Source organism: Nansenia antarctica (assembly GCF_963989245.1).
Source record: "Nansenia antarctica genome assembly, chromosome: 5".
Taxonomy (NCBI): domain Eukaryota; kingdom Metazoa; phylum Chordata; class Actinopteri; order Argentiniformes; family Microstomatidae; genus Nansenia; species Nansenia antarctica.
Window position 1 is genome coordinate 61291305 of NC_137690.1, and position 14791 is coordinate 61306095.

Below are 14791 nucleotides of genomic sequence, written 5' to 3' on the forward strand. Positions count from 1 at the left end.
AACACATTCAGGTAAACACTGATTCAACCGTACCTTGCCCTTCACCTTCTCTGGGCTGTTCTCGGCAGAGGGCTCTGTAGAACTGGAGAGACAAGGGGAACTAGTTACTGGAGTAAATACGACAGTCCTAACACACTGTCTAACACACTGAATTACAATAGGGAATGCCCCCGGGGATCTGGAGGGAGATGGCTGGGATGCTTCTGGCTTAGTGCGTCTGTCCCAGGCAGTATTGGAAGTTAAATGGTCCAATATAGCTTTTTCTCCTTGAAAATGTCACAAACCATGTTGAATGATAACGTATGATGCATTGGCAGTCTGTGACAGTACCTGTCAAGATCTTGCCCTTCTGTCTGAGTTTGTTTAAAAAAAATGTTGAGGACGTTTCTGGGTGTCTACCACTTGGCGTGTCCAACTGCAACTTGCTCATTGGCTACCTACTCCCTGAGCTGCAAGCAAGCATTTGTCAGTGCTGGAAGCCGACCTAAACAACAGAAGCTTTGTGTGCAAAAAAAGTGTAGAACATTGTATTGTGTATTGTTTCTGATGATTTCTCCTGGTGAATGTCCTGTTTGACTGTACAGCCTTGCCTCACCCCACACGCGCACAAGCCAACATCTCTACTTTCCAGTGGTGGTGCCCGTCTGTATGGTACTGTATGACCCCTGTATGACCCCAGTGAACCCTGTATGGTACTGTATCAGCTGTGTCTCTGTCTGCCCTACAGCTGCTGCCAGGCAGTCCCTCCTCACTCAGAGTGAAAGTCACAGTGTGAATTCAGCTGAGCAGACACAGTGCTGAGCAGACACAGTGCAGTGAGCCGGGACAGCTGGGTAACATCCTACTCTTCCAGCTGTCCTCAGTGTCATCTCAGCCAGTCGAGACACAGAGGGCGATTCAACGGCAGAGGGGAGCATAGAGGCACACATGAGCATACCTGTTCCCAGGTGAGATTCTCAGATCGTGGTCCTTTCCTTTGCTTCGCCTGCGTGAAGACCTGTCAATACACATAAAGTACATACTGTATACTGTACAGTACATGTGTTAATTTATGTTATATTAGCTAATTAAAAGTGCGTTTATTTAACCCCATTCACACACAAGTGCAGCTTTCCCAGTAAATTCCATGGAATTTACAGGGAAGGCTTAGGTGTGAACAGAAGCATGAACATTGTCTGGTCCGGCACTTAAAGGGTTACGTATGTCTGACGCAATATGTTTTCACATGGAATAAGTTAACCAATCACAGCGAGTAGTTTCTCACTTTGTACTTTTGTTCGCTCCGCTAATGTTACGGAGTTGGCTAGTAAACCCACATCACATCAGCCAAAGTAGTGATAAATAATTTTAATAATAATAATAATTTTGCCATTTAGCAGACGCTTTTATCCAAAGCGACTTACAATTACGAATTACAGGGACATTCCCCCTGGAGTAACTGAGGGCTAAGTGCCTTACCCAAGGGCACACTAGTAGTGGTGTGGCTTCAGGCGGGATTTGAACTGACAACCTTCCGATCACAAGTCCAACTCACTATCCACTACCCCACCACTACCCCTGATAAATATAATTCCACAACTGGATACTACTTCATTTCCAATATTTATTTCATAGTTATCTAGCAATAGACTAGTGAGACTACTTAGCTAGATTACGTATCAAATGCACATTTGTGATATGTTTACGCAGTGGGCATCAGTGGCATTTCCAGTCACTCCCTCACTTCAACTGTGCTTACTCAGGCCGACAATACAGTGTGCACTGCGCTGTTCCGTCTGTTTATTGTTACTAGCAATATGTCTAATTGAGTCAACTCGTATTATGCTTACCATCACCAAGTTCATCCATACTGTGCTTTTGGACTAGAATAGTATGTTTGTATCAACGGTAATCAAGTGCTTAAGTTGTCGAGCGAACTTGGTGATGGTAAGCATCATACGAGTTAACTCACTGTTAAATTAATGTGACTCGCCTGTCTCGTTCGAATTCACGTCTACTATGTTCAAGTTATGCATCCAGTTGAATGCGTGATTCAAGCAGCTCGTGCAAACCCGGGAATGCCATTGACATGTGTGAAAAGGCGCAACAGGGTAATCTTAGGGCATTTAGCTCATGTTATGGAATCGCCTCCCCCTCACTGTCAGGTTAGCTGGGTCTGTACCACTTTTTAAAAAACGTTTAAAAACCCACTTATATAGGATGGCATTTTTATAAGTTGTTTTCTCTTTTTACTTCTGATATTTGTATTGATTTGATTATTTTATCATTTGTTTTATCGCTTGTGTGAAGTGCTTGTTTACTTTTTAATGAATTACGCTGGCTGTTTATTTGCTGTGTTATGCAATATTCTACCAAATGTACTGTGAAGCACTTTGTGACTGCTGTCTTAATAAGTGCTATATAAATAAATAAAAGTTAAAAAAGTAAATGTGTGAACGAACGAAAATCACTGGCGGACCCGGGTAGGGATTCCATGTAATTTACAGGGAACTATGTGTGAAAAGGGCTTTTGTTTTGTTCGATAAATCAAAGGTTAGTATTCCCATTTTTAAATCTCCCTTTCTCCTCCTCATCATGTGAGAGAAAATTATTATATGTAAAAGACATTCTTCTACATTTAAGATTCAAACTTTGGATGTTTTGGGGCAAAGCTATGGAAGCTGATTTCCTGTTTGTTGTCACACAATAGAACCGGTTTCTCTGCTTGAAGCTTGACATCGGCTGGACGGCGGACACATTTAAATGATTACAAAGACCTGATTGCCCTCTTTTGTCCCGGAGTGGACCAACCCATCTAGAGCAGTTTTGGACTTTTGTGTTGCCCCAGACCCAGTACTCTAAGACCAGACTAAACCAGTTTGTGGCTATTATGTTCCCTTTTCACCTTTGTGTAACTAAGAGAAAGTGGGGGCCGATTCCCCCCTAGCCTTCATCAAAATCATCTTCATCAATGTACAAGTCCACACCCATTGCTCATGATTGGTCTAAACCTCACCTGAGGGCGGACCCCTTACCTGAAGGTACCTGATTGTATAAATACTGAGATGAAATGAATGATCTGGATTTTTACGAGGAACTTTCACTGTTAAGACTTGTCTGACGTGCTTGTAAACTTCCTCCTTCTGCAGAAGAATATTAAATATCTTTTCTTATACATCTTGAAACGAAACAGGCTGCCATTATTGAATAATTTACTCTAACAATCATCATCACCATCACCATCATCCTCTTACCCTTGGTCCAAGCCTCTATTGCTGGTCTTCTCCTCCAGGCTGAGGGAGGGGCTGGACACCACGGGGGACTGGGACCCTACAGACCAAAACACACTCTCAGGTCACTCTCATCATGGCCATGACCACTCAAACTAACCTTCAGATACGCACACTTCACCTCAGACATGGTGTCAGTCATGAAGAAAACGATGGAAGTCGATGAAACACCTACTGTGTACCTGTACAGTACATATCAAGTTACAATTCAATCCTCAAGGGTGTGTACGACTGACTGACCTTCCTGGTCTGTAGCCTGCTGTAGCTGGCTGTGTCTGGGGGAGCCCTCCTTGCTACCTGGGCCTCCGGGGGCTTTGGCTGCCTCAGCACCCTCACTGGACACATTGCCTAGGACTGACCCACGACTGCTACGGGCTGGACTGCCATGACCTTCTGCTACCTGGAGAGAGAGAGAAAGGGGTGAGGAGGGATGGAGAGAGAGATGGAGAGAGAGAGAGAGAGAAAGGGGGAGGGGGGCGAGGAGGGATGGAGAGAGAGATGGAGAGAGATGGAGAGAGAGAGAACGGTTGGGGGGGGTGAGGAGGGATGGAGAGAGAGAAGCAGAGAGATGGAGAGAGAGAGAAAGGTTGGGGGGGTGAGGAGGGATGGAGAGAGAGAAGCAGAGAGATGGAGAGAGAGAAAGGTTGGGGGGTGAGGAGGGATGGAGAGAGAGATGGAGAGAGATGGAGAGAGAGAGAAAGGGGGAGGGGGGTGAGGAGGGATGGAGAGAGAGATGGAGAGAGATGTAGAGAGAGAGAAAGGGGGGGGTGAGGAGGGATGGAGAGAGAGATGGAGAGAGATGGAGAGAGAGAAAGGTTGGGGGGTGAGGAGGGATGGAGAGAGAGATGGAGAGAGATGGAGAGAGAGAGAAAGGGGGAGGGGGGTGAGGAGGGATGGAGAGAGAGATGGAGAGAGAGAGGGATCAAGAGAAATAGATATTCAAACTTGTTAGGTTAAAACGAGGATGATGAAAGTCAGAGTCCACCTGAGGCACTTGAGCAGTTCCTCTGCTCTCTAGTGGTAACGTGGCCACCCTGAGTAGTTCACACGCCCTGCGGTGGTTAGGAAAGGTTACACACTAATTGCATGAAACTGTCAGTGTTTCTGCTTCTTTCTGCTTCTAAACCCCCCCACCTCTCCCCTCTCTTCTAGTCGTTCACTCTCTCAATCAACCTTTTACTTCCTCCCCCTCTATCCACTTACACTTTTTCTCAATCCATCCCTCGCCTCTCTCCTCCTCCTCTCTCACCCTCATTACTGCCGAGTACAGGGACAGCTAAGAACTGGGATGGAGACTTTTCCGAAAGAGACTTTACCAGCAATTAATTGGGTAAGACTGAGAGGAGACTTTGATAACACTTTGATTAAATTAGTGCCGCAGGACACAGACGCAGCAATTAGTACATTACATAAAGGCTTTACATAAGAGCAGGCAGGGACATACAGTTCAGGGCGAAACACACACTCACTGTATTTCCCTTTCCAGAAACATTCCTGTGGAAGTTGTGAAAGAAGATCGATTCATTTCTGTCGATACGTCACCGGAGGGGTGATAATAGCGGAACGATGACATCGTCATCTGTTGCTCTTGTATACATGATGTTATGGTAAATGTGAAGTCTGTTGCTCTTGTATACATGATGTTATGGTAAAATGTGTGCCATCGGCAATTGGCCATGGCGTTGAGAATGTGTGTGTCTCTCACCTCTCCCTCAGCAGAGCTCATGCTGTCTCTGGGGGCTCCTCTGGAGGCCCTCTGTCGGCTGCTCGGGGGCCGGCCCTTCACAACCTCCCTGGCTGCTCTGTCAGTGTCTGGAATGGCCTCGGTCAGCTCTGGAACAACACACAGCACGGCAGCACCCTTAGGGATCATGGTAACACTGTATTCATCTAATCTCCTGACGCAACTACCTATGTATACTGTAAAATCATCCACAAAGCAGCAGTCTTTCTGTTTCAATTATTAGTCACAATAATGAGTTGTGTTATTACATGGAGCTACAGGTGAATTGTGAATGTGTGAAAAAGAAGTCGGTTCAATGTTGAGAACAATCCACAGAACTGAGGATTATACTGTACTGTACCTACAATACAGTGGAGGCTGGTGACTTCCAGAATTGAGGAGGCCAATTTTTTTCCGCTTGGAAAAAATTGAAGAATATTAAATTGACTTGTAATAAAACGAAATCGACTACATTAAAAATAAAACTGTTCAATAAATCCTAAATGTTGTCTACCTATTCGATGTATAAATCGCGCCAGAATCTCGCCGACTTCCGAGGTCATTTTAAGCCAAATGAGCTATTATTTTCAGGGATAATAGCCATGGGTGTTCTAGACGTGTCCTGCAAAGGACAAGTTGATAGGACACTCGTAGCCACTATGGCGAGTGTTTCTTTGACTGAAGTGACTGGCGAATTCTCAAAATGGCTTCATGTGATTGGACGAACAAAATGTCAATCTTTCAGCCCTGGACTCAATGCATGGTGAGGCCAGGCCTCCCTTGCCCACCCATTTTCAGTGATTTGGCCAATCACATATTGCCATGAAAAAAATTGCATTACATTGACTTCTATGAGAAACCACTTTCCTGGGGGCGGCCTGGCCTCCCTCAATACAAATGAATAGGGATTCTGGCCTGTAGGTGCTTTCCAATTGCAATAGTGGGTTTTAGCCATGGAAAAATTCAGATTTATGAACAAAACAGAAATAATATTAATATAAAAAATAAAAATAAATGTTTTTTGTTAAATAAATAAATAAAATAAATAAATATAATTATTGCTTTTTTAAATCTCTCTCTCTTCTCTCAAATTATTGGGGAGGCCAGGCCTCCTCCACCTCTATGGAGGAGCCTCCACTGCTACAATATACTTACACAAGGACATACAGTTCAAGGAGAGAATCACTTGGAAATAAGACACCTGTAATGTCATCATTAGTGTCATTGAAGAGTCACACAGCAGGGGGAAGACACCAGGCTTTGAGAGAAAGTGTTATTATTAGCTCTCCCTCTTTTTCCTCTCCCTCTCTCCCCCTCTCCCTCACCCTCCATCCCTCCCTCCTCCCTCCTCCCTCCTCCCTCCCTCCCTCCCTCCCTCCCTCCCTCCCTCCCTCCCTCTTCGATCTGGGCCTGATCTTTCCTAATAAACTCCTTCATTTAGTCACTCCAGATCAGCATCAGTATTGGGAGGCTGTCAGCCTATCAGACCCCATTATGGTGCTCAGAGACAGCATCTACAGCGCCATTGCAGCCATTAAAATAGACTGGAATTGTAAAGGTCAGAGGAGCCTAGATTATAAAGGACAGTAAACCAGACAGATGTATTTATGTCTATGCAGATCTTGTTTGTCATCGAGAGGTCAATGTTGAAAGTGCACTCAGAGGTAGGAACAGCGCAATGAATGGGGTGGGAAGAGGGGAGCAAAAACAACACATATTTTAATCCAAGGTCAAATCTAGGTCTTAGTGTGTGTGTGTGTGTGTGTGTGTGTGTGTGTGTGTGTGTTTGTGTATTTTTGTTGTAATTTGTTGTAAGTCACTTTGGATAAATGCGACTGCTAAATGACAAAAATGTAAATGTAAATGGTGTCTGTGTGTCTGTGTGGCTGTGTGTGTGTGTGTGTGTGTGTGTGTGTGTGTTTGTGTGTGTGTGTGTGGATTTTTGTTGTAATTTGTTGTAAGTCACTTTGGATAAATGCAACTGCTAAATGACAAAAATGTAAATGTAAATGGTGTGGGTGTGTCTGTGTGTGTGTCTGTATGTGTGTGTGTGTGTGTGTGTGTCTGGTAGACTGTGTTTACAGTATGCAGCAAGTCAGCCCTTGAATGCCCTTCAATAATCCCAACGGCAATACTAGTGTACTAAGATGACGGGAGAGTTATAGTCTCAGCGTTTTAATGACAATTTGACTCCTCCAAAGGATATATCTTTTCTACCCTCCTAGGGGACCTGAAGCAGACGCAGAGAAAACACAAGAGATATGATGTAGGGCATAACGTGTTCCCTGTCACATTATAACAGCCATGCACATGGTGATGCCGCCCTCTAACAGCCTTGCAGTGGGGACATCCTGGTTTTTTCTACACTCAAACAGTACAATCATCAGAACACCAGCGGCTGACTGTATTTAGAGAGCGTGAATGACCTAGTGTTGTACTTGAGCAAATAATGCCTCTGTAAGGGGTCTCTGCACCCTTAACAAATGATGATAATTACAGCTCTGTGAGGTATGAGTCATCCTCTCTGCCACTGTGGACCAGAGAGGTAGAGTGCCTACTACAACACAAGAGGGACTCTGGGCTCACAGGGCAGTTTGAGAAAAAAATCATCTGAAGAGGAACAATGTCTAAATAATCCTTCCACCGTTTGTAGTAATAACAGGGGGTTGTAATATTGGTGTGAGGGGGTAGCTATCGTGATATCGGGTCGGAAACCACCCTGAGACTCACCTCTATCAGGGCCGGCCCTTCCAGGAATCGGTTGGGCACTCAGCTTCTCTGCACTGTTGTTGTTGTTGTTCACTTGGATGCCATTTTGTTTCATCAGTTGCATCAGCTCTGACTCCAGGGCTGCAATCTGTGGGAAACCGTTTCAAGTAAGAGCAGGGCTAGGCAAGATTCACCCATGACAAGATTCACATATAAAAAGGACTTCAGTGCAACCCCAACCCACTGTCAGGTTAATACAGTAGCCTACCTCTTTTTCTTTTTTCTTAAGTAATTTTTTTCTGAGTGGGGCAGTCCCACTCATATTCTTCTTTTTATTGTGATAGAGATAGTAGAGATATGACAGGAAGTGTGGGTGAGAGAGACAGAGAAGGGATGACATGCAGGATATGTCCGCGGCCGGAATCGAACCGGGAACCCTGCGGTTACATGGTCAATGCTTAGTCCGCTACGCCACCTAAGCGCCCCAGCCTGTCTCTGCTATCCAAGAACTGGCCATGCTCCTCCTTTTACACAAAGTAAAGCTGCTGTCACTCCTCTCCATTGATCTGTTTGGGGTTTGTTACTCACTTCAGCAGACACAGCAGGGGGCTCTACGGCTCTATCCACTGGTTGGATCATGGACCAGCAGGGAACTGTCTAATCAAGGCAGAGCACAAACTGTACAGTTTGTGTCTTGCAGGCTTCAAGTAAACTAGCTACAAACATACTGTACCCCTAGCTGCGTTGTGTGCAGGAGAGAGGAAAGGTGAAGGAGGGAGATCGACAAACAGCCAGACAGAGAAAATGAGAAAGTAGAAAGTGAGAGACATAGACATACAGTAAAGAGAGAATAGTTACCCTGACTTGCAGTCCCTGGATCTCGGCCAGATGGGCCTTCTCTGCCTCCTCCAATCTTTTCCTCTCAGCATCCTCCTTCTGGACGAACTCCACCTCCCTGGTAGCAACAGACAAGGGAAACCAGGGTTAGAACAAGGGTTCAGGCACAGACCCTGAGGAAGAACTGTGTGCATGTGTGGGATGAGTAGAGTTGTTAACTTTCACAGACTGTACAGTCTGTGTCTGTGTGTGTGTGTGTGTGTGTACGTGTGTGTGTGTGTGTGTGTGTGTGTGTGTATTTGAGCGTGTGTGTGTGTGTGTGTGTGTGTGTATGTGTATTTGAGCGTGTGTGAATGTGTGTGTGTGTGTGTGTGTGTGAATGTGTGTGTGTGTGTGTGTGTGTGTGCTGTGTGTATGAATGTGTTGACATGGGTACAGAGATAATTCCCCTCAGAGGATAGAGAAAGCACAGTGAAGTAAGTAGCAGTGACACTGTAAAGCGCACTGTCTCTCTCCTTACATCAGGGCCGGACGAGGACAGGCTCGGTCGCGCATACACAGGAAATCCACAGAGGAGGGACATTGGCTCCTGAGACATTAACTATTCCCTGTGCCTATTCCAGGCTGTTTAACATTCCTATTAACATGGAGAGTTTGTTTCCGCAGTTAACAATGTCGCCTCAAGGGCGGGGGCAATTAAAGCCATTGAGAGCAGAGAAGGGCAAAACTGTCATGATGGGAATGGCCAGAGAGATCAGCTCACTGGAAGAGGCTGTGGCACGCTGCTGCACGGGAACACTAGTCAGGAGCGGCTTACTGAGTTTCCCTATGTGTAGATGTCCTCCATAATCACATTGGAAAGGGCTAATTAAACATATTAAAATAAGTACGTTCAGGATTAAGTGAAATGATTAACTAAATGATAAACCTGATTCACATTTCTTCACATTCACATTATTGTCTCTCAATATGGATTTGAGATTCAAATAACCTCAGGGTTTGATATCATAGAGAACAGAAATATATTGTCTGATGTTTCAGTTGTAAACAACACATCTACTTGACTTGGCTACAGTTGATACAGATGCAGTACATCAGAAACGCTGAGTGAGACTGCTACACCAGAAAACACTAACCAATGAAATCACACAGAACTAGTAGTTCCAGTCCACCTGTCCATGCAGACCGCATAACAAATATGCTATAACCAGGATACAGCATACAGTACTTCTTCTGAATAGGCAAATGAGCACTATTGGACTACTTGTATTAGACCAAAACAACAAAGAAACTATACTGTACATGGAGGTAGGGACTGGGCTGGAGGTAGGGACTGGAGGTAGGGACTGGGCTGGACTCACTTCAGCTGGAAGTCCTTGATGAGTTTCTTGGCCTTGTTGTATTTCTTCTCCAGGGTCTGGTACTGGTTCTGGGCCTCCTTCAGGTGCTCATTGACCGTGTGGCACAGAGTCTGGGCCTCGATCCAGTAGCTCTCCAGCTTCATCATCCTCTCCTTGTTCTCCTCGATGCTCGCCTTCAGCTGGTTCTTCTCCTTCTCCCAGCGCTGCTTCTCCCTCTCTACTGCCTGGAGCTGGGGGGATAGAGGAGGGATAGAGGAGGGGGGCTAGTCAATTACTCAAGACAAAATACAGTCAAACCCAAACAGTATTGAACGATTGGAGACTTCCCTATGCCTAATAAGTCCATGATAAATCCGTTTATGACTGGAGGTTCATAGATAAACATCGTGCATAACACAAAACAACTCCCTCAATAACATACACTCATAAACCCGTCTTCGACGGCTTATTGGTACAGTTAAACCTCCATACAGGCTGTACCTTCTTATTTCACAACAGTATCATCCACTGTAGGTTGTCTAAGCTGTATTACTAATGCAGAGGAACTCTCAATTACTTTCTCTCCCGTGCAGACTAGCATGCCATTCTCACTTCACCGGAGACACACTCAAGGGGAGACACCTGCGACACGGAACTACAACTCTGCAGTAAAGCGAAGCTAACTGCTGAAATATACATGCAATATCCCTGAATATAAATCCTGTAGCTATGGCAGATATATCTATAAAATATTCACAATACCTACTGTATAACTTAACTCAAACCTTCCTAACGTCCATATTTCTGATACTATTTCTGTAATTCTATTTCTGTTCCACAATCCCACACCTCTTTATGCTGGTCTTTTCAGTTCAAAATGGCAGAGAGAGATTACAATGAAGACCCTTACCTTGTTTTTGAGCTTCTGGATCTCAGCCTCTGTGACAGTGTGTTTGATCTGCAGCTGAGGGAGTAAGAGGGGATGGGAAGTGGATCAAATGATTGAATGCTTGGCTGCACAGCCTCAGTGGAGGAGACAGACCCTGCTCACTGCACTGGGCAGGACCACAGTATACAGTAGAACGACACAGCTCTGCTTGACAGCACTGTCGCTACCGCTGACAGACTTACAGAACAGGAGATGGCGATAGGGACAGGGAGGAAAGGGAGGTAGAGCGACCAACGCAGTAGCAATGTAGAGAGACATGAAGAGTGAGGAAAACAGAAAAGAAAGAGGTAGAAAAGGTGTGAGAAAGAGCCTCTTCCATTGACAGGAAAGGTCAAGTGAAAAGGAGAGAAATTGAGAGAGGGTGACTGTTAGAATGAAACCAAGAGGTTGAAAAGAGAGTGAGAAAGAGGGAGGGAGAGAGGGAAGGGCTAGGGACTGTAGGGATTACATTATTTCTCACTCAATATCGAGAACACTGCAGTGCAGCCCCAGCCATTTGTTAAATGTGTCACACAAGTTGTGGCGTGAGGGAGGGACAGAATGTTCCCTTGTCAGGCGTGTTACAATGGTGCTCAATCAACATTACCTGCAGCTTTGCTGCATTAAATGAGGTCTAAGAGGGAGTAACTGTCAAACAATATATTTCTGTATGTCTGTCATTTGTTACTACGGTATTTGACTCAAACAATCAGGAATAAAAACAATCTGGCTCAAACAGTGCTGCACATTAGTATCAATAGGAATACTTGAGAAGAAATAATGTGAGGAAAAGAAATGAGCAGAAACAAAAGACTGTCGGACTATATCCTCTTTGTAAGCGATGAAAGGATAGGAATGGACAGGAGGATAGGAATGGACAGGAGGACAGGTCGGTCAGTTACCTCTCTGAACTTCTGGTAGAGTTTGGTGGCGTCCAACTCAGGGGGAGATATGATGTCGTCCGTTTCGGGCAAATCAAACACCTCAATGCTCTTCTCCTCACCAGGGGTAGGACCCACCTCCTCCTCCTCCTCATCTGTGGCATACTCCCCTGTCTGTGGACACACATAAGGTACATCATCAACCTGCTGTATGTTTTACCTGCCAAGGGAGTGCAGATGAACCTTTACTGTATAGCTCTATAGATCTGATACAACACACTCCATCTCAGCTTCTGAGATGTCCTGTATGTTTTTGTCACACTGTCAAAAGAAATAATAAATATATAATATATTTGAATAAATACAAAAACATACATGTACGTCTTAGTTCACACATAAGATCGTAGAACTACAGAGCCTAGATAAAACAAACAAGAACATAGCTGTCAATGTCATACAAGCATATGCTCTTTATCATCCGTTTGACTTTTGTGTCACTTTCATTGAGTCATCCCTTCCCGTTTTAGAACACCGCCACTCCAGATGCTACATTTCATAATGAAAACGGTTCATCTTTTTTACGGTGAGGGCAACAAATACCCTGGCGTAAGCTCTTTGCTCAGCCAAAGGTAGTAAATTCCGCTCTCCGCCTTGAGCGGGAAAGGCTCGGAATAATGCCTCCAAAAAACTCAAACAACCTGTGTCGGATTAGTGAATTCATCACTGATGTTTCCCAATAGATAGGAGCTGGGTGGGTGTATCGGTTCTGAGAAAAGAGAGTAGGGTGGCAGGTAAGGAAGAAAAATGCGGGGCTAGGGAAGGACGACATCATCATCATCAACAACATCATCGTTATCCTCCTCCTCTGAGTGATATCCCTGGCGGTGCAGGAGTGTGTGTGTGCGGGCTCTCCTCTCCTCTCCCTCAAGGCGTGTCCACTGGGAACTGAGTAAACTGGCAGGCTGATGTACTGTAGTGCAGAGCAGCTGCTCCAGACAGGCTGACAGAGAGGAGTTCCGCTCTGCTGTCGCTCTGTTCAGTTCTTGGCTCTGGGAGGCCTCTCCCCAAGATCAGATGATGCAGTCTGGCTAGGGGCCATCCATCAAGGAGCCTCTACTGTACTGAGAGAACTGTACCATACTCAGCTCTACCAAACCCACACAGGGGGGCCTCTGTTACTTCAGAGGAACTCACAGCTTTAGAAGGAGGGCAGATTTGGTGTCTACGCATGCATGCATGCACACGCACACACACACACGCACACAGGTAAGAGAACACAGGTATCTACTGTATGTAGCACTGACACATAAGATTCTATATGTGAGAGCAGCTGGTGAAACCAGGAACAAGTCGGCAGCCGATTTAATGTTCCGACTTTTATTCAGAAAAATACCTTTCAGCGTTGTTGAAAATCAATGACACACTCGCTGCTAACAATATTAAGTAGTGTTATAGTTAACTAAACGCTGTGTACACCCTGTGGTGACCTCACCACTCGTCCCCATGTCTCCCTCAGCGATCTTGGATGCATCAATTTGCTCTGGATGGCCGACTCAGACCCCCATGCAGTGGAGATGTCTCCCCCCTAGGCTATAGAGGCGGACCAGAACACGACCATAACCATGGACCCCTGCAACCTCAATGTCACTTTCATTACCACCATTAATGGACTGAGGCTGGAATTCAATCCCTGCAGATAGTGGATTTTCCTCAGTAAGCGTTCACAATTGTGTTTGATTTCCACAACAAAGAGTTGGAGTTGGTTCAGTAATGGTCAGTCCAGTTGTGCATCCTGGTTGACAAGCTGCAGTGCAAATCAAACAACATTCTAAGAGTGCAGTGTGGAATGGCCTCAATTGGCATTGATTAATGGGTGATGATTGAATTACTAACATACATAACATTAATAATCCATACCTAAGCAGTAAAACACAGCTCAATATAACCAATATAGCAAGGCCATAGATTCAAGAACATCTGCTGGTATACTAAACAATTATGAAACCATTAGAATGATCTACAATGCAATTAATCTGTAATAAAAAGAGCTTATCAATATTCATATCTCTATAAATATTAGAACAAGTTCCCATCACATGGTATATTTTTCACCCTAAACGCTGTCTGGACTGTAATATCACTGTAGAGCTTTTGGTTTCTCAGGAACTCAAGTTTAGAAGCCCTTCATGTCATCCCATCGACCGATGGCAAAGAGTGAAGGACATTGTATGCAAGCATAAAATATTCTTTTTAAAAATCACACACACACACACACACACACACACACACAAACACACACAAAAGCAATAAAGCACCCTCTAAACAGCAGAGGAAAGGAAATGTTATTCAAAATCACCCCTAATTTTTGTAATACTCAGGCGTAGGGTGATGCATATATCAGTTGCATCTAGATGTTTATGACCTCTCCCAGATACATGGTGATTAACTCCACCTCTCCTCCCTGCTCTCTAAATGGAGATTTAATACAGAACCTCAGAGCCATGGCAACACAGAGCCCCATTATGGAAATACCCTGTCTCTGTGATGCATGGAAACAAATCAGGAATAAATATAACCCACTGACTGACAGAAAGACAGACAGAGAGAGAGAGAGAGAGAGAGAGAGAGAGAGAGAGAGAGAGAGAGAGAGAGAGAGAGAGAGAGAGAGAGAGAGAGAGACAGACAGGCAGACAAGACAGGCAGGCAGTGAGATGGGTGGCAGTGGCACTATTGTCTTCTGAGCCTGCCAGCTAGGCCTCCTGACCTACTAATAAACAGTGAATGGAACCCAAACCATGGGAACAACAACAACCCATTGGCCAATGAGGAACTCATGTATTTGCATGTTTGTTTTAATACACAGAGAGACAAAAGACAAGCCTTGGTGAACAGCCAGAGCGGATGCATCACTGGTGCCCACCTCGTCGTCATCAGCATCGTACTGGGCATACTGCTGCTCCAGCAGCTCCCTCTGTCTCCTCTCCTGCTCCAGAGTCTGCTGGATCAGAGTCGCCACCTCGCTCGTCTGGCCCGGACGCTCCCGGCCAATCACAAACCTGGAGATCAACAGCAATCAGCCAATCAGCGGGGTCAAACATTACAAT

General features: G+C 45.1%; 1 protein-coding gene across 1 annotated transcript in view; it reads right to left on the reverse strand.

Moving 5' to 3' along the window:
- The window catches only part of ppp1r9a (protein phosphatase 1, regulatory subunit 9A), a gene marked incomplete at both ends in the record, with an annotated part of 39585 nt that overhangs the window by 3586 nt on the left and 21208 nt on the right, over positions 1-14791 (reverse strand). The window contains 11 exons of the mRNA XM_080531803.1: positions 34-82; positions 938-985; positions 3234-3309; positions 3510-3669; positions 4975-5102; positions 7723-7849; positions 8560-8656; positions 9900-10129; positions 10789-10842; positions 11709-11861; positions 14608-14743. Of these exons, the coding sequence (XP_080387929.1) occupies positions 34-82; positions 938-985; positions 3234-3309; positions 3510-3669; positions 4975-5102; positions 7723-7849; positions 8560-8656; positions 9900-10129; positions 10789-10842; positions 11709-11861; positions 14608-14743 (1258 nt within the window). The remainder of the gene's footprint in view (positions 1-33; positions 83-937; positions 986-3233; positions 3310-3509; positions 3670-4974; positions 5103-7722; positions 7850-8559; positions 8657-9899; positions 10130-10788; positions 10843-11708; positions 11862-14607; positions 14744-14791) is intronic.